The 25904-nt window shown below is 41.6% G+C and overlaps 1 protein-coding gene and 1 long non-coding RNA gene across 2 annotated transcripts in view; one reads left to right on the forward strand and one right to left on the reverse strand.

Moving 5' to 3' along the window:
- The window catches only part of LOC138113214 (von Willebrand factor D and EGF domain-containing protein-like), a 171308-nt gene that overhangs the window by 107487 nt on the left and 37917 nt on the right, over positions 1–25904 (reverse strand). The window contains exons 3-7 of the mRNA XM_069021266.1: positions 17907–18132; positions 15143–15375; positions 5794–5883; positions 4414–4549; positions 583–800 (exon numbers count right to left, since the gene is read on the reverse strand). Of these exons, the coding sequence (XP_068877367.1) occupies positions 583–800; positions 4414–4549; positions 5794–5883; positions 15143–15375; positions 17907–18132 (903 nt within the window). The remainder of the gene's footprint in view (positions 1–582; positions 801–4413; positions 4550–5793; positions 5884–15142; positions 15376–17906; positions 18133–25904) is intronic.
- Positions 9283–17918, forward strand: LOC138113217 (uncharacterized). The gene is made up of 5 exons (XR_011152047.1): positions 9283–9404; positions 16052–16247; positions 16326–16388; positions 16504–16842; positions 17489–17918. It is a non-coding gene; the product is annotated as an uncharacterized lncRNA (long non-coding RNA).

Raw genomic sequence — 25904 nt, forward strand, 5'->3', positions numbered from 1 at the left:
CTAACCCATGTTCTCCCTCTCCCCTTTTCCACACAGAAGCACTCCTGGTTACCTCTGTATTCCAGCTCTTGGCCTTACTGATGTGCTAACTAATAATCAAGCCTAAATCTGCCAAAGCACAAGGAATTCCATGTTAATTTTCTTGGTGTATAAAGTGACTGTTTTGCTTTACTCTGCTGACAGAGGGCAGGTTTAGATTAGATATTAGGAAAAAATTCTTAGTTGTGAAGGTGGTGAGGCCCTGGCACAGGATGCCCAGAGAAGCTGTGGCTGCCCCATACCTGGAAGTGTCCAAGGCCAAGTTAGACAGGGCTTGGAGCAACCTGGGCTAGTGGAAGGTGTCCCTGCTCATGGCAGGGGGGTGGAACTGGATGAGCTTTAAGGTCCCTTCCAACACAAACCATCATGACAACCATCCCTAAAAGTTTATTTTCTCTGGGAAAAAAAAAAAGAAAAAAAGGAAAGAAAAAAAAAAACGAAAAGAAAAAAAAAAAAGAAAAGAAAAAAAAAGAAAAAAACAAAAGAAAAGAAAAGCCTCTCATTTAGATTTGACACATTTTCCAACTGATTTTAGGACCTAACCTTCACATCCCTGGGTGTGTAAGCCCTCCAGAGCAAATCTCTTGGTGCGACTGGCTCGGCGCTGATGCGGCTGCCGCGGTTGCCGTCCTGCGTGAAGTCCGTCACGGCTGTCACTGTCACCGTGGCTGCTGCACAGCTGCTCCCCGAGCAGGGCTCTGGCAGCAGATCCACCTGGCAGGCCGAGAGGGCGATGTCTGGGGGCCCTGGCACCTGGCTGCCTGGAGTGAACACGAGCACAGAGTCTGACAGGAGTTACCCGAAGTGTCGCCCGTACCCTGTGTGCTGTTCAACACAAACGCCTCTCAGTGCAGGACGCACATGCCTTGGAACCAGCTGGGCTTTACATGAAAGCAGTTGTGACTGACTGAATCTGGCATCCCTCTGCACTCTTCACTGTGCTGGCTTTTTTTATCCCCTAAGTTTACTAAAAACTCAGTGTTGTCTATTTTTCCACAAGGTGCTAATATTTCTGGGATGACAGTGTTATCTTTATGGGTCCATGCCCAGTGAATGAAGACAAGTAGTTCTCACGACAAAGAAAAAGATGAATCTGTGTTTCTGGAAAACACTTCTCTTTCACTGTCTGGAATATAAGGAGGTATCTGCTGGGAGTTATTTAATTTAAAATGAACAGATGTTTTGATGTGGAAATGGAGGGTTCTTGAGTCAGTTTTCAGTGAACTATGGATCCACGACAGCAAAGCAAATGCAGCAGGTCTGTATTTGTATTTTTGGCTTAGGTTATGGTGTTTTGCTTCCCAGTCTGTAAAACAATGATAGTCTTATTTGTATCCTTCACAGAAGTACTGTGCAGATAAATTCACTAAAAAATGAGGAAAAATAATAAGCTATGGAGATACTGGCTGTGTCAGCATCTGTGGTGGGTAGGGAAATGATGTGTGGTGGCTAAATCAGTGTGACAGTAGCACTGCACATCATGTCTTTCCTAAAGAGACCCCTACACGCAGCCAGAATGGCAGGGTCCGCTTCCCTCAGGTCCTGACCTTTCCTGCTGAGGTCTCAGGTAAAGAGCAAACCTGAATTTTTATTTCCATAGGTGTGTTTTCCCTTACACATACTGAATTACAATAGCATTTAGTTCTGAGCCATCTGGTCTGCACTGTATACAGTGTGTATTTGCTTCTCAAGAAGCCACGCAACCTTTCGTGAATCCTTTGGCTGATGAAAAATGAAATTGTGGTCCTGCTGAAGCCAGTCAGAATCTCACTGCTGATATCAGGACGTACAGCCTTTTTTGAGGAACATTTAGTTTTCTGTCCCAGACCACTAATTATCATCTTATAAGAATCAGGTTCTAGAAATGGTGGCCATAAAATTAATCTGAGATGAAAATATTGATTTTCTGATATTAAAATAAGTCATTTTCATATAATTCTTCTCATTTGTAGACTTGCTTAATAATTTATAGAGATGGCATTAAAGTATTTTAAGATGGCATTTCTAACACAATGAAATAATCAGTGTCTTATCCCTTATGGAAAAATCTCATGAAATATAATTTAAATTAACCCTGTACAGTACTATGGGAACTGAACTAAAATGTACAGATATTAATGACATATTATCTCTCATATCAAATCCTTAAAGGCTGCCTCTCCTCACATCTTATAGAAAAGTCCTGACTCATTTTCAAGGTTCTTGATTCAATTAAATTGGAGGTTTCCATGAGGAATAGTTATTGCCATTACAGCCCCATGAGCTGTGCTCACAACCCAGAACAAAAGTTTAAAATCAAAGAAAATCATCTTGTCAAAATAGTAACGATAAACTTAACAGAAGCCGAACTCCAGTGGCTCTGCTGTGCCTTGGCATTCATTATGATATTGTCTGAACTTGGAGAGATATTTCTGTGCTTGTAATTAGCTTTCTTATCACTTATTCCCTACATAATTAGCACAACAGTGTAGTTATATGGATTCAGTCAGACAAGCAGCTTGTCAGTTAATTTATTCGGTATAAACGAATCTCAGCTAAAATGGTTTTTGTTTTTAATTTCCAGCACTGTGGCCAGCACACATTTTTCAGAAGCCCACAGTGTCCCTTCAAATAAACTAATGGACCCTAAAGACAGAAAAGGCTCAAAGCAAACATGGTTATGCAGACACCCAGCAGCAGATACTCAGCCTTAAGTATATATAGGTAGCTCAATAGATAACAGCCCAAGTGTCAACCGAGGAAATAGCCTCAGGATGGAGCAACCAAGGGCTAGAGCTGGGTTTAGCTTAAGCTGCAGAAATGAGTTGATCGAAACTAACAGAAATTTTCCACTTCAGTGACAACTTCCTTCAAATATGAGTTAATTGGATGAGTTGTGCCTTCCTCTCGGCACGTCTTGGCACCAACACATCAAGTCCATTGACAGCTTGAAAATAGAGCTGCTTCTGCAAGTCCTGTTTCTTCCAGTCAAGTGCACACTGTGGGACTGGAGGAGACCTCGATGAGGGGTCGGTCTCAGCCCGATGTGCTGAGCTCAGCCTCCCCCACGTGAGAGCTCCTGGCCCATGCTCTCAGGGTCAGGGAGATCCTGAAAGCCTTGGTCGATGCCTAAGGAAATGTGAGTTAAACAAACGGCCTTGACTGGGACTAGTTCCCATCTGGTCCTCAGAGCAGTCAGTGTCTGAGTTGCTTGGGCTCTGTGGGGATTTCCCACCACACACTAGCCCCACATCCTCAATCCCTGAGTGTGAGGCAGCCTCGCTGTCCAAGGAAATCCGTTCCCATGAGCTCAGCAGATGTTTTCCTGATGAAGCAGCACAGACCCTAAGCCAAGAGCAATATGTAGAGCAGAGCAGCACTGAGGCATGGAGAAATGCAAAGTACTCCACGTACGAGAGCCAACACAGCTGCTGGAACCATAAGGTGCTGCTCAGTTTAAGATCATTGTGTTATGATACCATTTATTTAATTTTTTTTCTTCTGTCTAAGTAAGCACTTGGCTGGTGGTGAGGAGAGCTAGGAAAGGGAATTAAAAAGAGAAAAACATCAGGAACTATCTGGGTTTTGCCAACATTTTTTAGAGATGGCTTTTTGTGGGTAGAGAAACTGCAGCTGTAATCCTATCTCTAAACATTTCTCTCATTGAGTCACTTATGGAAGAGAAAGAAGTGACTTGTTAGAAAAAGGCTTGGGTGGTTTTTTTAGTGCTAACTGAAAGTAAATACATATGTGCCACCCTTAGGCAGGAAGGATATTCCAACTGATTGACCTGAAGACAGCATTTACTGAATAAAAGGGCAAGAGTTTTCTCATTGGCATTGTCAATGTTTTCAAGTTAATAAAATAAAAAAAGCCTTAAACATTTAGAAAGAGAATAATATAGAAGGAGAAGAATGATTTTTTTCCCTCGGTATTAAGTTAGACAAAAACTATAAACCAGGAAAAGAAAGAAAAAAGGCTTCACTACACATTTACTGAATAATAAATCTGCAGGGGAGCTTTTTATTGATAATTAATGAAATTATTCTACCTAAGAACATTCCTGCTACAAAAAAACTTAAAATGGAATTCTACGCTCCTGGAATTTAAGATAAGTTCTTCTACTCTCAGTTATTTCATCTATAAATCTCAACAGACTTCTGTTCAGGTAATTGCTAGTCAGATTTATGGGTTTGGGCTTTTTTTCCCTCAAAAACCTGTCTGATATTATCAGCTGTTTTATTTTGCAGATAAAAATATGGCCTAGTTTGCTGATTTTATGTCTTCTGCCCTTTGGCATTATTTATATATTATATTTTCTATTAGAATTCATTGTAACTTAAATATTGGAAAAACTAATCCCATTGATTTGATGTCAATATGTAAAACTCTTACCCAATTCCTCAGTAATTAGTTGCAAAGTAATTTTACAGGAATCATCCTGCCCAGGACAGGCAATGGGTACCGTGCTCAGGACAGTCAAAACATGTTCCTTGCCATCCTCTGCAATTTCTAGTGATTCTGGTAAAAACTGGAAATAAGAAAACAATTTTTAGAAAATTTTGACAGGCAAGGGAGATGACAGATTAATCAGGCAACACTGACATATATGAAGTTTTTAAGTGGTTTTAATCAATTATGAAGATATATAATTACTCATAAAATAATAATAATCTTTATCATAATCTTCTTAATAATAATAAATTTTGCAATAATGATCTTCAGCTTTATAAGGAAAAATTGCTGTTAACATACTTTAACATTTTTGGCAATTAAGTAAATGTTTGCAGTTTCCACATACAGTGTGTAATTGCTTCTCATCTCCCAATCTCAAAGCAGGCTTTTATTAAGTCTGAGAATAATACTGTAGAATTTATTTATTTTTAATATCCCTGGTTTAAAGGAGCTCTTATCCCAATGCAGTAGGATAAATACCATGGCATAAAGTCTGGCATAACCTCATGGTCATGGTTTGTAGTCTGTGCCAGGTGCAAAATAAGTGCAATTTTTGACCAATTTCCCTTCCCTGCTGTGTCAGGGAGAAGAATTGCTCTGCACATAAAATATTACATCTTTGGGGACCCCTGCACCAGGGAGAGAGCTCGGGCTGTGCCTTTTCTGTCTGTCCATTGTCCTGGAAAAAGAGCAGAAACAGCACTCAGGCCTAGTCGGGAATGGGAATTTCCATTCTCTGGAAAATTCTGACACTTCAAAAAAATTCCTCAGAAACTGTTCTACACAGAATGGGCTACCAGGTTTTCCACACCCCATTCATGGAGACAGGACACTCAGATACTCAGAACATCCCAAAATCTCCTGGACTGCCAAACTGACAACCTAATCCTTGAGTGGGATTAGACCTGGTCCTCACATTTGGTGTGAATTTATCTTCAGCAACTGTTTCATAATGCCTGCCCATAGCAAGATGATGGATAAAAGTTTATTTTTTTTTATCTTCACTTTGTTCTGGCTCAGTTACAATGAAATGGTGCATCTTTGCAGGTTTGTAGGTGTGTCCTCCCACCACACAAAAGCCCCAGAGCTCTTCAGGGCACATTTACTAGGACACGTAGCTTTGCTCCTACTTTGTGGCACATCAGTGTCCACACGTGCACACGGTGCCAGTGGGTGCTTCAGGGTGTTTTACAGACAAACTAAAGCCATTTTCTCAAAGTGAAAATCGAAGCAGCACTGCTTAAAATGATCAGGACTTATGTGTCTTCATAATGATTTTCAAATATTCCCTAGTCAGTGACTCAGGGCCATGGGTGTTACCTTAATCCCGGCATAGAAAGCTTTGCTGTCCTCAGGCAGTGACTGCTGCTCAGGAGTGCCCCTCCTAAAAGCTGTGACAGTGCAAATGACCTGTAATAAAATAAATAAACAGCACGTGCTACAGCATTTCTTGAATAACATTCATATAATTACGCATCTTCCTGTTGCTAAGAGTTTTTAAGCTTTCATTCTACTGCTGAAATATATTTTGGGGATTTAGGCTTTGAGAATATTTACGTGCAAATGTTGAGATTTGGAAGAATTTTTGATGCATTTAATAAGCAAAGGACCATGGCTTTTGTCTCAACAATTAATAGCACTGAATGCTTATGATGTGTTTTCTTCTGCAGTTTTTAAACTTCCAGGTTTGTGATTTTAACTCATTTTGCTAAGGAAGAATTACATTGTTCAAAGATGTTAGAATTCAGACATTTGCTCTTGGGATCCCAGAATCCAGTTTGTCCACTGGATCAAGTATCTTCTCTCTGTACCACGATTACCACGATTGTAAGCATTTTATTTTAAAATTTAAATTAGTTTGACAGTCATCCAGCCTCAGAAACTGTGTCAGCAATATGAGAAGCTCCTTTTTTCCCCTTATTGTATTATAAAAGATGATGCAGATGTGCCTACAGGGTTTATATTGCATTAAAAAAGAAAAAAGAAAATTCACCCAAACAAAAAACTCCCCAAAATACAATGTACCAGGACACTTATGTTGTATTCCTAGCACAGCCACACAACCTTTATCTCTGCTGAGCCTGCACACCATCTGCCAACTTAATGTTTCATTGGTTTCAGAAAAACCAAATTGCTAAAATCATTTCTAGGATCATAAGATTAAAATACAGAAATTTTCCTTAAAGCAAATGACAATAGACTCTGAAACTGTAGTTCTGAATATTTTTTTAGTCGTCTTCTTGGAAATGGAGTAACAGATTGTGACATATTAAATCAAATTCCAAATACTCAGATGACATATTTATAGCTGCTGCCTTTTTTAAGCCTCAAGTAACCCACAAGGAAGAACTGGGCCAATCCAATTTATTTTCCATTGTGACAAACACCTTTGGATGGATTTTCCAGCATCACTCACTGGCCATGCTGATGCTGGTAGCTCTCACCTGCTGGTTAAGGCACGACCCTCATGACCACTACCTGCAAAACAGGTTCTACACCAGGATATCCCTAGATTCATGTGGTCATATGGGCATGAGTTGCATAAAAGACTGGAATAGCACCCTAAAAATGCCTCTTTGTTACCATGAGGTCATGAGTTTCCTCCAAACTGAAGAATCTTCTTTTGTACCTCATTTGTGCACAGCGGAAAATCTCCACTGGCAATACAGCGTCGTTTTTAGGGCTGTGGGGGAAAACAAGTGTTTTCTGTGCTCTTCAAGTGGATTATTTCCAGTTCAGCTCAGTCCCAGGCTTATGTGCCTTTTGGTATGTTTCTGCTTTCACAATTTTTCTCACTCTTTTGCAGACAGCTCCAGACAGTTTGGCCCAGTGAAAATGCTGTCATTTGTTACATTAACAAGATGGAAGCCTTGAGGTCATACTGGGTGTACTGGGGGAAAACCAGACACAGATTACACCTCACAGAGATACTTTACAGTTAAAATTCCTCAGATATTTCATAGTCATCCAGTTTGCCTCCAAAGGAGTGCAAGTTGTTGTCTCCTCAAGGTAATAAGCCCCTGTTATCATTAGATATTTATTATCTCCAATTCTTCCCTAAAGGCTTGTGTTCAGCTTACAGACTTTTCAAAACAGCTCCTATGCTGGGAAGGCAGAAAGTGAGTGTTGATCATGCTCCTGCAGCTTCTCCTGCAGCTGCCACAGGGAGAGTCTGCAAAATCAGGACCTGACAAGGCGGTGACAACAGAGAAAGGGTTCAGATAATGCAGATTTTCTCTACCAAAAATAAATAGCACTGATCCCCTTGCAGAGCTCATTGAGCAGATCGTATGCACCCGCATTGCAGATGATGTATTTGAACTCACTGGGCTGTTTGCACTTTTGGCTTCAGTGCTTTTAACAAAAAATATCCACACTGAGATTCCCTCTGAGCACAGCACGAGGGGCATTTGTGCCAGGGAGGGAGCTGCAGTGACAGGCAGCAGGGACATGCACAGGGATGCCCAGCACTGACAGAGGCATTGCCTGCTGATCTTCCCCAAAGTGATATTCTGGGAAATATCAGTACCCAGTCTCGTTGTATTTCCTCTCATATATATTTTAGAGGTATATTTTATTGATAAAGCACCAAACGCTCAAATAAAAATTTACTCCCTGATGATACACTGAGATATCCGTGGACTATCAGTCTACCCCAGCTCAATGTTCAGTACTTTTGGAGGTTAGCACAAACTTTAAAAATTCAAAATGTAGGGACAGACATCACAATTCACATTTTATTTCTGTCTTCTATATCATTCCTCTGCTTGTATTGCCTCTTCCTTGTTAGGTGCACACTTCACAATCAGCAGATATGTTCATCAGCTACTGAGCTACAGGCTGACAGTTTGTCACATAATTATGATAGTCACTCCAAGGAGGGGATTTTTTTTGCCTTCAGCTAAATACTAACTCTTTTTTCTCCACTTCAGTGATAAAATTTTTCTTTCTCTTTTTCTCTTCCCTCCCTACACCCATCTCAGGATGCAGCCTTTTTAAAGCAAAGAGATAAAAGCACCACTGACAGCAGTATGCTGATGGCCGTGACAAGTTAGGAAGTATGTTTCCACAAACTCATTGGATCTGTTAAAAAAAGTTGAATTCTATTTTTTTCATCATCTCCTTTAAAGGGACAGGTGCCCTTGGACAGGATGACTGGATTGCTTCCCGTCATGGGATGCTTCCTTTTTCCTGTGTGCTGGCTAAACTTCCCATAGGGTAGAAAACTACTTCTAGGCACAAAACTCTTATCAAAAGAGGCTCTTTTAGCTAAGAACTGTCTCCTTTCCTCTGTGTTGGAGCAGATTTCCCCTTCCATGGACTCAGAGTTGTACCCATTTTGACATGAACCTCATGAGCAGCTTCTTTGTCTAAAAGCAGAATTCAGTCATTACTCTGGTGAGAGTCAGGGGGCTCTGGGACACAATTTGGGAAAATATTTTAATCCTAGGACCTGCCATCATCTCCAGAAAATTTCTCTCTAATAACTTGCCCATTAAAATGTGGATATTTTTCGTCATAGCTTTCAGAATTCAAGTTTCCTCCCAATCAGATGTTTCTACTTATTTTGATGATAATAATGTATCGATTTCACCTTTTCCTCTAGCTAATTCTGAATGTAGCACGGGGAGTCCAGGCTAGGGCATGGAGGGAGAAATTTTCCAGCAGACCCAGCTTTGCCCTATCTCCTCTCTCATCAGCCTCTCCCCCTGTGCTCAAACAAGGGGTTAACAAAGACTAGTGGGAGGCTCCCTTCCCAACATAAGGAACCTGCTGCTGGCTATTCCCTGGGCAGGGAAATCTGGATGCTGCTGGAAGGTGCAGGTGCCTAATCTGGGGGTGATTATTAACTCTGGGGTTGGATCCACCCTCCTACAACTCCATCACTCATGTTAGACAGCAGGCTGGGGCTGCAGGGCTCAGAGTCACAGGTAACACTCCTGGCTTGTGGGTGGAGGGCTGGGCAGGGAATCACCATGCCAGGTGAAAGGTGTCTCCCAACAGCAGTCAGGGCACTGGAGCTGCCGTTGCCTGCTCCATTAAACACTAATGGGCTGGGGTCAGAAAAGCCTGGAGTCACCACTCTGCTGGGAGCTGGAAGTGTGTGTGGGAGGGAGCTGTGGTTTACAGCCTCGATGAAAAGAGCAAAGGATGAGTAGAAGTGAAGGATGACATTTCTAGGGAAGCTGTAAGAAAAGAAAAATAGTTCTTATTAGCTTGAGAAAATGATCTGGCTGTAGGTATTTGTAGAAAGGGGTAGGAACAAAGTCTCTGGGAAGGCTTTCCAGAAGGGTTAGCAGGAAGGGGAAAGTAGGGAGACTATGTCTTTGATTTAATTAATGAACTAGACCTTCCAGCTTTAGAACACAAATCACTCACTGTGAGGGGCTGTTGGCTGCAGAAGGGAGGGAGCAGGTGCAGCTGTGTGACCTGGCACTGTGGGAAGTCCAGCTCTGCTCACTTTGCTGCTCTCTGTACAGGAAGAAGGCAGCTCTTCCCAGTTGTCAAATGGCCAAGCAGTGTGTGGAATCTGACTCCAGGTCATTATTCTGCTAAGGAAGGAAATTTTCCCAGGGTAGTAGCAAGGTGTTTTATCATCTGCAGAGTTTTGCTCATCAACTCTCTGACCCTTTCTGCTTTAAAATCTCTGTTCAAGTTCAGCCAGAGTTCTGTTTCTGTGGGCATGCTTCTCATTTTCTACCTGAAGGTTGAGAGAGAAATTGTAAGCTCAGGTGTGACCTACAAACAGGCAGGTCCTCCTGTTCCTGTTGTTGATTTTGGCAAGTTCAGTGGCTGGGAGGGGATTAGTACTTGAGTAGGGGAAATGCCACTTTGTCACTTTGGAGTCCAGATGCTGATGCAGACCTCTGAACTGGGAAGTGACAGTCTGAGTCAGTGAGAGCTGAGCCAGGGGTGTGAAGTGACCCTAAAGGGGAGATGCTGAGGGTCAGTGCTGACTGGGGGGCTGTAAGATTACTATTTCTGGGAGAGGGGAAGGGGAAAATCCTCAATATGGCCTTCTAAGTACTTGAGTATTTACACAGATATAGACTTAATATGATTTAACCTTTATGAGCCCATATACCCAGGATTTTCCATCTAAGTGCAATAATTGTACTGGATCTATCATCTGGTACGAGCTGGTTCTCTCCCCTGAGCTGAGCTGGGACATCTCTTAGAAGTGCTGGCAGTAAGACAAAAATCCTATTTCCTTGAGAGATGAGCATAAGTGCTCTGCAAGATTGGGCTGTGTTCAGCACCAAGAACAACAGGACAGTTCAGAACTTTTGCCTTGTCACTGGAGGTGTTTAAGGCCAATTTGGATGGGGCTTGGAGCAACCTGCTCTAGCAGAAGGTGTCCCTGCCCATGGAGCGGGGGTTAGAACTGGATGGCCTTTGGGGTCTCTTCCAATCCAAACCACTCTATGCATTTTCACTTTCTCTTGTGAGAGAAAAATAGTTATTTTATATATTCACGTAATAATTTGCTGTCTTTTTGGCTGGGGCATAATCTCTTTCTGTTGCAGAGTGCTGTGCAAAGCAGCCACTTCTATCCCAGAGCTCAGAAAGGCTGGTTTTGCTTAAACATTCTTATTTTACAACGAGCACCATGGTTTATGCAGGGTGACAATTTCTCCTCGCCATGTGAACTTTTGGATTGCTGTGCCGAGCAAAATCTGAACAGTTTTCTTCCAAACACCTTTCTTTCTTAGCATAACTCATTACTCACAGTGTGCTGCTATAATTTATAGATGGCTGCCTCGAGGAATGAAATGACCTCTGTCACTATCACATAAATAAGGCTTAGGAATGCCAGGATTTTCATATCAGATGGAGTAGGCTTCCTTCAGAGCTTATAGAGAAATTGTGGCATGTTATAGATTTATTTAAGACTGCAATGGTTTCATGAACATTATGCTGCCAGCATTACTGTCTGAAACAACAAAATTGGAGCCCAAAGATGGGGGGAAGAAAGGACATATGATGGCTATTAAAAAATAACTGGCTGTTTAGTCAATACAAGTTCAGGAATGCTGGCTGGTAAACCTCAGCTCTTCTCTAGGGTTTGACTGAGTATTAAAATATATCAATAGCTATTCCATTATGTGACTGACCTATTACCTGGAGACTTTTTTACAGACAAAGAGTAGCATCGACATCAACCACCCAAAAAGTGATGTAAAAAAAAAAAAAAATTTCTTGCTGGGCTGTAGTTTTTTGTTGAGAAATGAACAGAGAAGGTGCTGATTTCAGGCCATGAATGTGTTGAGACCCAAATGCAGCTTATTGGGCAGGTAGAGATAATGAGTCAAAAAGGTTGAAAAAAGCAAGGAGTTTTCAAAATGCTGCACATCCTTTGTTCTGGGGGACAAATTATGCCTTGAATGCCCCTCGTGCCCCCTGGCAGTGCACAGCCTTGGGGAAGCTACCACTGGGCTCTGAATGGAAAAGGGGGAAAGTACTGGGAAGTGCTTCTAATTTATTACCTCCTCTCTCATGAAGCTTTTATCAGTGTGGATCTGGCCTCCCTTTAATGCTGTCTGAGAGAATATTCTTCCACCTACGTCTTTCTTGGGCAGGTGAGAGTTACCCATTGCCTCTGTGTGGAGGAGTTTGGTGTCCAGGGTTTGGTTCCTCTTTTAGTGGCATCACCTTTCCTCTCGGGCAGCCCTACAAATGCTAAATTTCTTCAGATTTACAGCACTGGAGGTGAGAGTCTTCTCCTTTTTGACTCCTGTTAGACACCCAGACTGGGATGGCAAACACAGTGAAATGCTTTTTTAAAATCTTTACTCTGTAAAACTGAATTCTCAGTTACAGCTGAAACTTCATCGCCTGGTTTTCACCCGAGATGATTTATGGATAATTATAATTAGTCAAATAGACCATGAAGACCTTTAAAGAAATCTAACAAGGAAGAGAACATTTTAGTCTCGCTAAACCCACTAAATTAAACACGTCGTTTCAGCAGAGGACAAAGAAGGGCTTACTGGAAACCTAATATAATAAAAATAGTCTTATAAAGATTTGGTGATGCTACTTGTTAATAGAACCTTATTTTCTCTGAATCCCTCAGGATTGTTAAAACTAGATTTGAAGTGATTGCAAGTGAAATTATTTTGATGAGAATATCTCTTCATAATGCAAACTTGTCTTAAACTGGCAGAATTATCTACCCTATGTTATAACATGTGAGGGCATCATCAGTCAGATTCTGAGCTTGGCTAAAGATCTCGTAATCTCACTCAGCATTTCTCAGGCCACATCTGGAATACTGTGTTCAGTTTGGATCACCAGTACACAAAAACATGTGGGCAGGCTGGAGAGGGTCCAGAGAAGGGTCACAAAGATGAGCCAAGGCCTGGGAAGCCACAGTGTGATGAAAGGCTGAGAGAATGAGTTCATTCAGCCTTGATGAAAGAAGGCTTGGGGGAAACCTCATCACCATGTTCCAGTTTTTAAAGAGTGGATACAAAGAAGATGGAGAGTCCCTTTTTACGAGTAGTAACATGGAAAAGATGAGGGAAAATTCTGATTAGACACAAAAAGAATTTTTTTCACAATGCGAACAGTTATCCATTGGACTAATCTCAGCAGTGGTGGATTCCCTGATATTAGACACTTCAGGTTCAGCAGTAAAAGGCTGCTGGGCTGCCTTGTCTAGATTGTGCTTTTGTCAAGAAAATTTAGACCTGATGAACATTGAACCCTCTGTTTGGGCCTGGTATTCTATGATTACATGATCTCAAAGAAGAGCTGCACAATGCCAAGGCTATTTCCAACCTACTTCTAACACCAGCCTGTTATCCCTGTTTATTCTTTCACTTTGCTGTAGCATCACTAATGTCCCTCTGCCTATAAAAGTTATGAACCTAATTTAACTTTTTATGGTATAGAAACAAGACTTTTAATTCTTGTTTCTAGACCATAAAAGGCCATGAATTCATACACAAGTGTGCCGGGGTGACGTTATGAAGCCGCTTTATTCCTTAACTGTCCGCTCAATGCCCAAGGACGCTGTGCCTTTAAGATGGACCCGGGGGCGGGGCCATGGTGATGCCTTATCCTGGTCTTAAAATCAAGAGTCACACACGGTTAGAAGGGGAAAAGGGATTTTACCTTGGTATTTATTTTAAGGATCCTTAGGTGTACATGTCCAGGTCATATGCATCGAGATGCATCCCGCCGAGTGTGTGTTCCCCCCCAACATTGGGTATAACATTATAGGTTTTACTAATTAGCAGATCTATCAAAGATTCCCCAATGAGATGCTCAAGTGAGCCCCCCTCCCCAAGGAACTCTCCCCTGGATGGTTCTATCTCGGTTTACAGAATGTGTTCTGGAGAGGACCTTGGGCTCTGGGGCACACTGATCCCTGGCTACGAAGCTTCTAAAATGTTGAGTCTCTCAGCTTAACAAACAAGTCCAAGAATGTAGGCAAAAAGCACTAGGAATACAGAAGTTGTAAAAAGGTATAACAGGGGTATAAAAGAAAAGGCAAAAATCTTCATGGCATCAACGGGACCAGTGTGGGGCAGTTGAACGGCTCAGCCCAATGGCTCAGGGGCTCTGGGGCTCGGGAGGGCGTGTGCCGGGAGCGCAGTGCTGCTCTTTGGGTTTCTTTTGTGTTCCAGATAGCTGGAAAAAAGGTTCTGTTGGGTTTTTTCTTGTTCTTTTTTGCCTTGCCTCAGTGCCTCCCTTCCCTCCTCGCTGGTCTGGGGAGCCTGTGGGGGTGGCCCCGGCTGGCCCACGGGGTGGCCCCAGCTGGTCTGAGACTGTGTGTCTGTTCCCTCTCCAGGAATTTGTTGTATTTTGAGTTTTTTTTTTTTTTTTTATCCTGTTCTACCCTGTTTTGTTCCTGTGTTAATAAACAGTTTGGTTTCTTTTTCCCCACTTTCACTTCTTGTGACCCACTTGTCTTATTGGTGGACGAAAAGGGGAGGCCCTTTCCTCCTGAAGTTTTGTCTCCAAAACTGAGACAAGTCAATTTTTTTCACATCTGTATTGGTTTCTGTTTTGTTGTTGTTGTTGAGAGTAGATCATTGCTGTGTAAGCCATCAAATATACTTCTTAAAGATTGTTTTGTAATGAACTCTATCTTTCAGTATGCTATTGAACCAGGAATTTGGAATCAGAGAAGCAGAACAATGTGAAAAAAACATAAAATAAATCTCTCTCTATTTTAAAATGTACTATCTTTTTTTTTTTTTTTTTTTTTTTTTCTGTGAAAAGATGTTATTGTGTCTCTGGTCCATGGATATAAAAATTACTGAGTGTATGCAGCTGAGCCTGCCTCTGCTGCAAAATCTCACTGCCTCAAGATACGGAAAGTACTAAGCAAAAATTGGCTCTGGCATGTGTACCCACCACTTATACAAACCTCACAGCATTCAAGGTGTAATGCAACTGTAAATATTCAATTTGCCTTTAGAATGTGGCAAAATACCTTCCAAGAACTCACTGCAATTCAAAGAAATGTTACAGGTCCTGATCCGGGTTAATGTTATTTAATAATCTTGTCATGGAACAGTTTCAGGTCTTTTTGGGCAGTAGCTCTAAACATAAGGAGTGAGGAGCAGCACTAATAAAAGCACAACCAAGATTTAGAAAAAGGGTTTGATCTCGTCTGAGTGTGTGACCTGTGCTGCTGAAGGCGGGGTGGCATTACCGTGTCTCCCAAGCGGAGATTTGAGCCATCCATCTCCACGTAGGAAAATGACTGCAGGGTGGTCTCGTGGTGGACCTGCTCCCTCTTCCCAGGGCTGGAGAGGCGAGACCAGAGCACCTGGTACTGCACTGGGGGCTCAGGGGGAGGGGGGCTGTAGCTGCACTTCAGGTGGACTCGGCCTTGCACGAGCTCGGGAGTGATCACTGGTTGTAAAGCCAGGCTTGTGAGCTTGTCTGGAAGAGGAAAACAAAAGAGGGATGTAGCACAAAATGTTGTTTTGACATTACAGTAGTTCACCTGACAAGGAGATGTCAATGTAATTAAACATGGGAGACGCACTACATTTTATGTTCCTGTGATTTAATTAGTAACCATGCAAGCAAGAATGTGTACTTCATATGAAATGCAAAAATTGCTAATTGTGTACTGACTACCTACTGCTGTTATACCATCTGACCTGCTGGTTTTGTATGTGGGGTTATTTTTGTTTTGCAGTGAGAGAATTATTGAAATGAAGCACTCAGATTAATACAAATTAATTACTCTGGCAAAGGCCATCAGCTTTGCATTTCCCTGAAGCACAGCCTTTTGATCCAAGTTTTGCAATAAGCACAGAAGAGATATGAGAAATCATTATGTTGCAGAGGTAAACTGGCTCTCAGAAACCACCCAGCCCCTGCTGTCACACTGTGAAGATCCTTTCCAGGTTGTTTTGGGATGTATCTAGGCTAGGTCTGCCCAATATAGTTTCCCTCTGCCCAGAATAATGCCATTGCTCTAAAAATACAGCTTGCTTTCTGTGGGCTTCAACAAGTAATGAAGTCTGAAACCTTTCCTTCTGTTAAACTCACCTAGGAAGTAGAAGCAAAAAGAGGTATAATAGTGTAAGGGGATGTTTTTCTTCTCTAGAGACCCATACTCAAACAACATGAAGATGGTTCAACACCAGCACTGGTTCAGATGCCTTGAAAGGACAAATTAAGTAACTTTTTTGGAGGAGTGTAGAAAACATAATACGTGGGAGCCCAAGAGAATAAAATATGAAGCTGTTACAGCAGAACAGAGAACCCATGTGTTAACATCTGTCCAGGGCAAACAGCAAGAGGTAAGAAAAAGAAGCAAGTTACTTAAAATATGAATAAAGACCAGTTGTTTATACCTTTTTCTATTTTGTTTCTAACAGAAGCTGCTTCAGACTGTGGCTCACATCATGACTGTGTGCAGGAAATTATCCCAGAAGGACAAAGTTAGGTGATCAGCTCACGGGAGGGTGTGAGCGGAATTGCAAACACCAACGCTGCTTTTCCCAGCTCTGTCCTTTCTGCCAAGCTAAAGAGTTTTAAATTCATTTTGTTTTGCAGCTCAGAAGTGCTGACTGGTGTCCTGCTCCTGAATCTCCAGCAGAAGGGGCTGGGGAATTCACCCTGACACAACGCCATGGCCATGCCAGCTGGACCCAGCTGAGCCTCCTGGAGTGCAATATCTACAGCTGAATTTAAGCCAGTGAAGTAGAAACCCCCAGTAAAAAAACTCCAGCTTTGGGTGTTTTCTATCCAATGCATGACACTGCAAAAACATCCTAAAGGCAAGAATTTAAAGACTCTGAAGGACTGGACCTCACTGAGAATGAGATTGGGATAGATGGGAAGGGATAAGCGTTCTTTTATGAGAAATGGAGGCAGCTTTACATCACTGAAAAGGTATGAATGATCAAATAGGACAAAATTATTCACCCAAAATGTATTGGCAAAAAAATTCTTTGAACAAGAGTAGTGGAAATCTTAGAGTTTATAAAAAAGCCAAGCTTAAACTGAAAAGCTACTCTATTCAGTTAAAAAGTAATTTCTGAGTAAGAATCAGTTTCATTTATTTTAATGGATTTTTTAAAAATTTCAAATAGTGAATTAATCTCATGTTCTTTGAGCCTTTCTTCCTTCCTCTTCTTCAAGTGAGAATGTTAAAACATTGATAAAGATAAGAAAATAGTTATCTTTCTCTTTAAAATTTATTTAAGCTTTGGTTTTGCCTGACTGAAAAGCAGATAACCCTAGTTCCTCAGTGTCATGTTTCTGTCCAAAAACACTGAAAGGAAAGTATAAAAGTAATTTTTTCATTTTGAGAAAGAAGCATGTTTTCTGATGAAATCTATATGCACCTGGCCATGCTCCAAAGTTCAGGAGGTTTAACTGAATGAGCAATTGCTTTCTGCTTTCCCTTTGTTTCCTAGCTACCGAACAGGGGTTACATCTCTCGTAGTAGGCTGAAAATTATTTCTGACGAGAACAATTATATAAATGTCATGAAAAAGATGTTATCAGTTTAGTTTGGCTTTTTTTTTCCTTGCAGAGTTTCAGAATTACCTTTTTTGAGAGGGGATACTGGATTATTACAGATAAGAAGAGGCCTTAGAGACAGTATCCAGGATACAGTGCCTCAGTAGAGCCAAGATGCCTCTGCTCACTCTCTTTGCAACTTCCAGCCAAAGTGGAGCCAAAGACAGTGGGAAAGGTTACATGTGAGCTGTAACCAAGCAAAGAATGCTTCAGTAATAGACACCAGATTACATTTTGGACTGGTAATAGGAGCTATTCTTCAGGAACACCTTGGACTGCCACTGATTTATTTTCTACACACTCCGCGCCTTAGCAGGAGCGACGCTTGACTTGCAAGGTCACTGAGATGTACATTGCAACACTGGGGCCTTTGAACACCCAGCCTGAGAGGCACAAGTAATCTTATTGATGAATACTTTACTGGTCCTCACCTTCTGCGCAGTAGCCCATGCATCCTGGAGTGGGCTGCAGGAGATACACAAAGAAAGCGCCGCAGTTCCTGACGGCGATGGGGATCCGGAACAGGCAGCAGTCCCTGGTGCCCCCAAAGACCTGCCAGGTAGCACAGCCCGTGAGCCTTTTGCTCTCCCCAGGAGCTGGCAGGGATTCAGACTTCAGTGACAGCCACACTGGAGCTTGTGTCCCACATTTGTTCATCTGAGGGTGCACACAAAAGAAATCTTTTACAGCAAGTGTGGTAAGACCCTACAGAGAATCACTAAACCCAAGAACCTGAGTGTGGTGAACGTGGAGGGTCAGTGGAAAAGCTGTGTAGGTTGGGATGAAAATGTTTTTCTTGGTTTGAGAGGTGGCTTTATACAGATAAAACTCTTAAAGAGCACAATAACAGGATTCCAAAGTGTTTCCCTCTGGTTTTGGTTGGTTTGTATGAAGAAGATGTAAACATGTAAGCAGGCTTGTTCACCTGCCTGCAAAACAGCTGCCCTGCTCATGGCAGTTCCTGCCTTTCCAGCACACACTGGAAATGTTTGGCCTGAACCTCTCCCTCATTCTTGAAGACAGACACATATGAAGGATGTACAAAACGTATGTTTTGTCATGATGTGCATGACTTAATCACATTTTAAAATTTTTAAAAAATTTTTCCTTTCAGGCTTTTATCTATTATCAAATTCCCTGAATACCCTGAACACAGGAATTCCCAAAGCAGAAGCCATTGGTCCTAAATGTTTTAAGTGACAGCACGATGAGTCATGACCAGGAGAGGCCGATTTCCATTTCCCAGCTTAGGGATGTGTGTTCAGGAATCTCAGATCTGAGCTGCCCTCTCTACTTGTTAGGTTCTCCCCTGACTAAAGGAACATGGTTCTCTAAAGCTGTCTTTAATTTAAGCACCTTGGTGAGGAGATTAGGTATAATCAGGGCCTTATTAAATATACAAAGCCAATTACAATGGTCACTCATTATTCTGCACCATTACCTAGCGTTTGCCAATATGCAAAGCACAGCGATATTTGGGCTAAAGTTTGGAAATTGTTACCAAATACTGACAATAATTTGCTCTCAGATATCAGTCATATTCAGCAGAGTGTGACTGCTGCCATCACTTTGCATTTTTCTAGCCAGTGGCAGTGAACCATCTCTACTAGTCCAGCTTGGGGAACGTGACTCCTCCCTGGGTGAGTGTTTGGCTATAAATCACACTGGGAAAAAAAAAAACAAAACAAAAACCCCACAATTTTTTCCCACTGGCCCTGGTTTGCTGCTTCACTTTCAAGATCGAAAGTTATTTGTGACAGCAGGGGAAGCGGTGAAAGTCAAAGGATAAATTTATTAAGTCATGCACCAGTGCCCTCCTGCAGTTTGAGTTGTACCTGGGAGCTATTCAAGCCAGAAAGCAGAGGCAGGGGAGAAGGGGTGCACAGACAGCAAAGGGAGGATAGTTGAAAAAAATCAAGAATATTACATGAGACAGTCTGATTTCCCTTTGGAGCTACTTATCGTCAGGCTTCTGAAAACAAGCATTCCAGAGAGACACTGCTGAAATTGTCCAAGGTTTGCTTTTTTTTTTCCCCTGAAAAGTGGCAGCAGCCAAGCAGAGGGGCTGACCTTGCCCTCCTGTTTGGTGTCCTGGTGGCCTTGCAGGTGTCACTGGAGCTCACACCATGCAGCAGGTCCCTGGGGAGGAGCAATGTGCCAACATTGTGCTAGCAAAGTAGAAGAGATCAACCTGAAAATGCTGCTAGGTGGAGTTTTAGACCATTCCCTTCCTTTCTTTAAAAGCCACCTTGTGTATAACATTTTCAAGTGGTCTGTTCTGTTTATTTTTTTACAGCTTTAAAGGACATGGGTGCTGGGAAAAATACAGATATGCTGGGAAAAATACAGATGATGGGAATTTGCTGCATCCTGGTGAACTTCTGACCTAGAGTGCAAGATGTAGTGTGAAGCAGCATGTTTGCAAAGCATGTGTATGAGCATACACTTGTAACGACCCAGGAGAGTGGAAAAAACAACATCCAGAGAAGCAGCACGGGAAAAGAGAGAAGGATAGAAACTGGAGCTCAGTAGTCTCTGCTTCCTGCTCATCTTCTGGATGAGATACCTGCACCTTGAATTTCCTCTTGCTCAGGGAGACTGCGTACTTCAGTGCCTCTACATGTATGAGTAAAGATTGCTGGACTGGAACATTCTTTTTGAAATTACACTAAAACACAGGTATTAGTGAGTTCACCCTGGTGGTGTTTGGAACCAGACAAGCTGGGAAGAATTAGTTATGGGGAGCAGAGCAGCAGGGATGAGTGAGCACTAGAGCCCAACAGATGTGTGCAAGCTCACAGAGCCTTGAAGGAAATGGTTTAGTGAGGAGACACAGCACAGCCTACCCAACTGAAAAAATACCCTAACAATTTTCCATAAAAGAATTTATGGGAAAAGAATTTGCTGAAAATGAGCTATTTCACCCATCTGCTGTTGCCTTTCCCAATGTAACTGGTGCCAACACCAGTGCTGCTCCACTGGGAGTGCAACTGCTGGGCTGCCTCTGGCCAGGCACACTCAGTGCCTCAGTTTCTCTGGCTGCTGCCTGACCTTGGGCAAATAACAAATCTCTGTGTACCTCACTTTCTTATCTCTCAAAAAGAGGTGGAGATGACTGTGATGGTGATAGCACTTTGGTGCCTTTCAGCAGTGCTGGGAAGATAATTCATTAATGAGACACCCATCTCTCTGTTGTGCTGGGGGCCATGTAGATAAACAGACAGATGCCAGTGCATTCTGGCTGTGAAAAAAGACAGAAAGTGATCCATACATAAAAGTGGACCTGGATCCCTTGTTAACACAGGGAGGGAAAAAAATGAAATGCTGGCATAAGAAGATGGTTATTTTCTCCATTTTTATCCTCACCAGAAGTCTGTGAACCATTTCAGTGCTGGAGAAAGTGTGGATTAGCATCACTGACATCAGCGTGCAGCTCTCTGATAAACCCCCACTGGGATCTCCTGTGTTTGCCCTGGCCAATCCTGCACTGAAACCACTTGAGCGAGACAGTTTGTTATGTAATGTGCACAAATTACAGGCAATGGCCAACCCTTACGAGGGGTTTTACACCCAGAAAAAGTCAGACTGTGAGACAGCAAGTTATTGTAACAAACTGTAATTCAGGATTACAAGCTGGCCAAGGAAGGATCTTGGTATAAATCAAGTGTTTCTGTTTTCCTGGCAGCTCTATGACACACATGAATTTATTTTCTGCTATGAACTGTGTGTGGTTCTTCTGAGTCGGGCAAGTTGCTGCACACTAGCCAAAAGGATTGGCTGCATGAGGCTTCTGGGAATTAGAAGGTAGACCTGGGAAGGCAAGGGCAAATGTGTATTCATGTGTTCAATCAGCAGTAGAGATAAGAACAGGAAAAAAAAAAACCAAACAAAACAAAAACTATAGAAACTTAGGAAAACGGAGCCAAAATTTTGAAGTCCCCACTGTGGCACAATTTGCATGAATTTTGTACCTGTCATGTGGGAGAGTAACCAGAAAATTGAATACAGAGGTAGTAAATGATAGGGATTTAAGACAGAGCATTTACCTGCAATATCTACAGTCACTGCTGCTCTATATTGGAGAGATGTGGGAGTCTCACACCACTCAGCAGCATTTCCAAAAGGAAAAAGAGGAGTTACACAGCTACCTCTACAGAAGAGCAAACTCCACAAGTTTAGGCATCCAGTGGCACAGCTTGCACAAAGGAGAACTTCTCCAACACAAAAGGGGCACTTTAGGCTGTTGCCAGCCTTCTTTAGTATTCTTCCATACTTTATCTAATCGTAATTAAATGGTGTTTTTCATCTTCAAAGCATTTTATAAACCTTACCCAATTAATCTTTGCAACACCTCTATGTAACAGGCAAGCATTCATTAAGTATTTTTGATTCCTAATTAGGCACCAGATAATCATTTAAATAATCCAATTTAGAAAACCTAAATAATAAAAAAAGTGTTTTCCCCCTTTTCCAAAACAAGGGAACAATGGTGTCTCCTTCCATTTGCTTGGGGTTTGGAGTATCAACCAGTTTGATTGATTGAACACTGTGGTTCTTCATAACTGCACGAAGAAATCAAGCTCGATTGTTCTTGTCACTTGGGTATTGCTGAAATTATGCTGTTAAAAATAACTAGCACCATATGTGAGGAAGAATGCATTGTTTTAGTTGGATGGAGATGGAAGGCTTTTTGGTGTGCTGCTGGTTGGCAGTTAAAGCATTGTGATTTTGCATCTGTTATCCACTCAGAACTTGACTTTAGCTTATTTTTTTTTTTTTAGATTTCTTTGTAGTTAGTTAAAGTAAATAAGTTTGGGGTTTTTTTTTATTTCAGTCTGTGGCCAAAGTCCACATATATCAGTTTACATCAGGAATATCTGTAGTAGCAATTAAACTGGTGCCTGTCTTGTTTTTCTTTTAAGCACATTCCTCTGAACAATAGAGGCTGTAATTGTAATTTCTACAGAAGGGTTTCTGCATGTCTGAAAAACAAACAAGAAAAACAAAGGCTCCTCATACCTACCATTATGATTTGGAATATTCACGTATGTGTGCGAGAAAGAATTACAGATTAAATGATACCTTGAAAGAGTCACTTGCTTTTAAATTCATAGAACAATTGCAAATCAAAGTGGGGCTGGATTCAGAGCAAAATAAAAATTGAAGCAAAATAATAAATTAATGGCATGCAGCTGAGATACTGTGTTTTGATTGTGAGTATGAAATGTTCTACAAGAGGTTAAAGAGGAGGGAATGAAACTGAGTATGGAAAAATACACCTTCTCCTTCTCCAGGGACTGAAATACTAAGCATCATGGGCAGGTTAGATTTGACATGCTTTAACATGACCTTGTTTCATACACCAAAGATTAACATTTAACCAGTATATATGTAAAAAAGTAAACTTATATTGCTAAAAATGAAACTATTGAGAAAATACCAACTCTTACTGCATAATGCGTCCTTCTGCCTGCACATTTACAGTTGTACATGAATTTCGAGCATACACAGATTTGGAGAGGGTTTTGCTCATTTAGAGGATGAAATTTCTGAAGGAGGGTATTGGGAGTACTCTTGATACACCATCACAGGCAGGTATTACTGGGCATTTCCCAAAAAGAGTCTCATATCCATAAGTACCCTGTAGAAAAGCTTGCTACAGAATTGTGTATGCCAAAAAATTGCAGTTACTGGGCTGGCTCATGGGAGAGAAATGAATTTAAATCAGAGTTTTTGCAGTTGGCAGGGACCCACAAGGCTCATCAAGTCCAAATCCTAGCCCAGCACAGGACAACCCCAAAAGTCACACCAAGTGCCTGGGAGCATTGTTCAAACACTTCTTGAGCTCTGTCAGGCTTGGAGCTGTGGCCACTTTCCTGAAGAGCCTGTTCAGTGCCCAACCACCCTCTAGGGGAAGAACCTTTTTCTAATATACAACCTAAACCTCCCCTGATACAATTTCAGGCCATTCCCTTGGGTCCTGTCACTGTCACCACAAAGAAAAGACCGGTGTCTGCCCCTCCTCTTGCCCTCACAAGAAAATTGAACAACCCATGTCTGCACCCAGAAGTCCCTGAACCAGGGGTTGCTGGAGATTGTTAATATGCAAAAAATGAAGTTTTCCCCTTTCCTGCCATTGCCTCCAGAAAATGACATTCTGCTGTGGGTGAGGGCAAGCACTTGGGGCCAGTGGAACTTCTCCACAGGAAGAAGTGAATTTTCAGCCCATTTCTGGCTTAGCTGTGAGCGTGGTGTGGCATTTGAATTTGCATTACAGGCAGCAGCGTGCAGTGCTCTGCTGAAATCCACAGATTGATCTCTTCTCTGACTGTGAAGCAGATCTTCAATAACATTAGCTTGTGATGTTCCCTCACATTTCTTTTTAGTGTTTATGCCTCCCATGGGGCTTGCCCGTATGTACATGTATCCAGATGTATGCATATAGCCTGTATTATTTAAATTCAGAAGCTGGAAATTCTGTAATTGATGTATGTTTTCCCCATATTGGCTGTTAAGTGCTTCTCTGTATTTTTAATAGATTTTCTGTTGAGCTTTAATTTTTCCATCTTTTTTTCTTCCTCTGAAGGTCATTTTACTATGGTCTGGCCATGTCTGTGCATTGTTTCTTGCTTCTTAGTACACTGCCTTAATCTTAGTAAAAGCTTCCCTATCCTTTGTTCATTTAGAGTTTCTGCCTTTCACAGAAAATTTGGCAGTTCTTAAAGAACAAACCATGATCTGTAGCAGCAGCCTCAATACCTGAGGATCCAAAATTTACAAATTTGTATTGAATTTCTACTAGGATTTATTTTTGGATAGGGGAGTGGCTGTGGCCAGGAGTGCATGTCCAGGATCTGGTAATTGCTGTGTCTCCTTTGGGAGCACAGGGGAAAGGCAAGGAAGAAACAGAGGGAGGAAGGTCAGGATCATTTGTTACCTGCCCTGAGAAATTCAGCAGTCAAAGCCTAAATTGGAAAGCTCTTTCAATCAAAAACATTTTGCCGCTGGAGGAATAAGTTTATGGACAGCAGTTGGATTCAAGGGATGGTGGGTTCAGGAATGCAATTAATATTTTCACTTTCTCTGACTTAAAAGCTTTTGGGTTTTTCTTCTGTCTTTTCTTCCCCTTTTCCCCCCATTTTTATTAAATTAGTGTATGAGAAGCAGCTCCTTAAGAGCTGTTTCTCATTGCAAAGTTTGCTGTGCCTCTCAGCTGTGACACAGTTGTAGTCTGGGGCTCTCACAACCCCTGTGTGTCTGACCTGGTTCTCCTCTCTGTAGAATATGAGAGTCCCTATGGTTACAAAATCGTATGCAGACAGGGCCATGTTTTTATTGTGGAGGTTTTTTCATGGCCAGATTCAGAATGCAGGCATTGAGAGTATCTCTGGAGGAGTCAGGCTCTGGGAGCTCCCCTCCCTCGTGTCCCCCAGCATGTGCCATTGTCCTCCCACACTTCTCCCCCACACTGGGCAGGACCTCTAAATCTCCATTATGGCTTAAATCCCTCCTGAGCTCAATTGGGTGACAGAAATCCTTACCCACCAGCACTTTGAATTAAGAAGTTAATCTCATCCATCGATAAGCAGCTAATTGTATCTGGCCAGTATCAACAAGATATCACCAGGCATATATTTTACAAGGTACTGGAGTAATGTTCTTTTTAATTCTGCAGCCGTATTGTCAGGCTTTATTTGGTCTCTTTTCTCTTCTATCTGTTCAGGGTTTTGTCTTTGACTTTTTTAATTAAAATCAGCTCGCTCCAGCCAGACTGGAATGTCCTATAATAACTGCTTATTAAGGAGTGGAAGCTGTGCAGTTATTAATTTAAATTATTTTGTTCCAGAGGTTTTGCTGAAATTAAATGGGAAACCAAATCAAACAATGATTTAATTAAGTGGAAGAGATAGAATGTAGAGGCAGATTTAGAGGGTGGAGATCTAAAAGAAGCGTATTCTTCCAGTTGTGACATCTAACAGATGTAATCCTTCATCAGCGTGGTGAAGCAGAGATTTACTGTCATTCAGAGGATAATGAAGAAACCAATGGCACGAATTATGTTACAAGATAAGAAACTAAACTAATGAATATACCTTCACAAACCTGAATGAAAAACTCCAGAGAAGAGATTAAAAGAAACAAAGCATGCATTGTTAGAAAGCAATTTCATAGAGTTGAGCATTGCTACATACTCAAAATTGCTGAAATATAATGAGAAATTAAATAATATTATAGAATATGCATGTACACTTACAGAGCAACCTGTAAAACTTCATAGTGCATTGGGATATTCGAGGATGACCTGCCATGAAATTAATATTTCAATAATAATCCTGCCAATTATTCATGTTAATAAGATTTATAGCTTATGTATGCAAAGTGTTAGAAATTCTACAGAAACAACAACTGTCTCTTAACATTTCATCAAA

This window comes from Aphelocoma coerulescens, chromosome 7, assembly GCF_041296385.1.
Source record: "Aphelocoma coerulescens isolate FSJ_1873_10779 chromosome 7, UR_Acoe_1.0, whole genome shotgun sequence".
Lineage (NCBI taxonomy): Eukaryota > Metazoa > Chordata > Aves > Passeriformes > Corvidae > Aphelocoma > Aphelocoma coerulescens.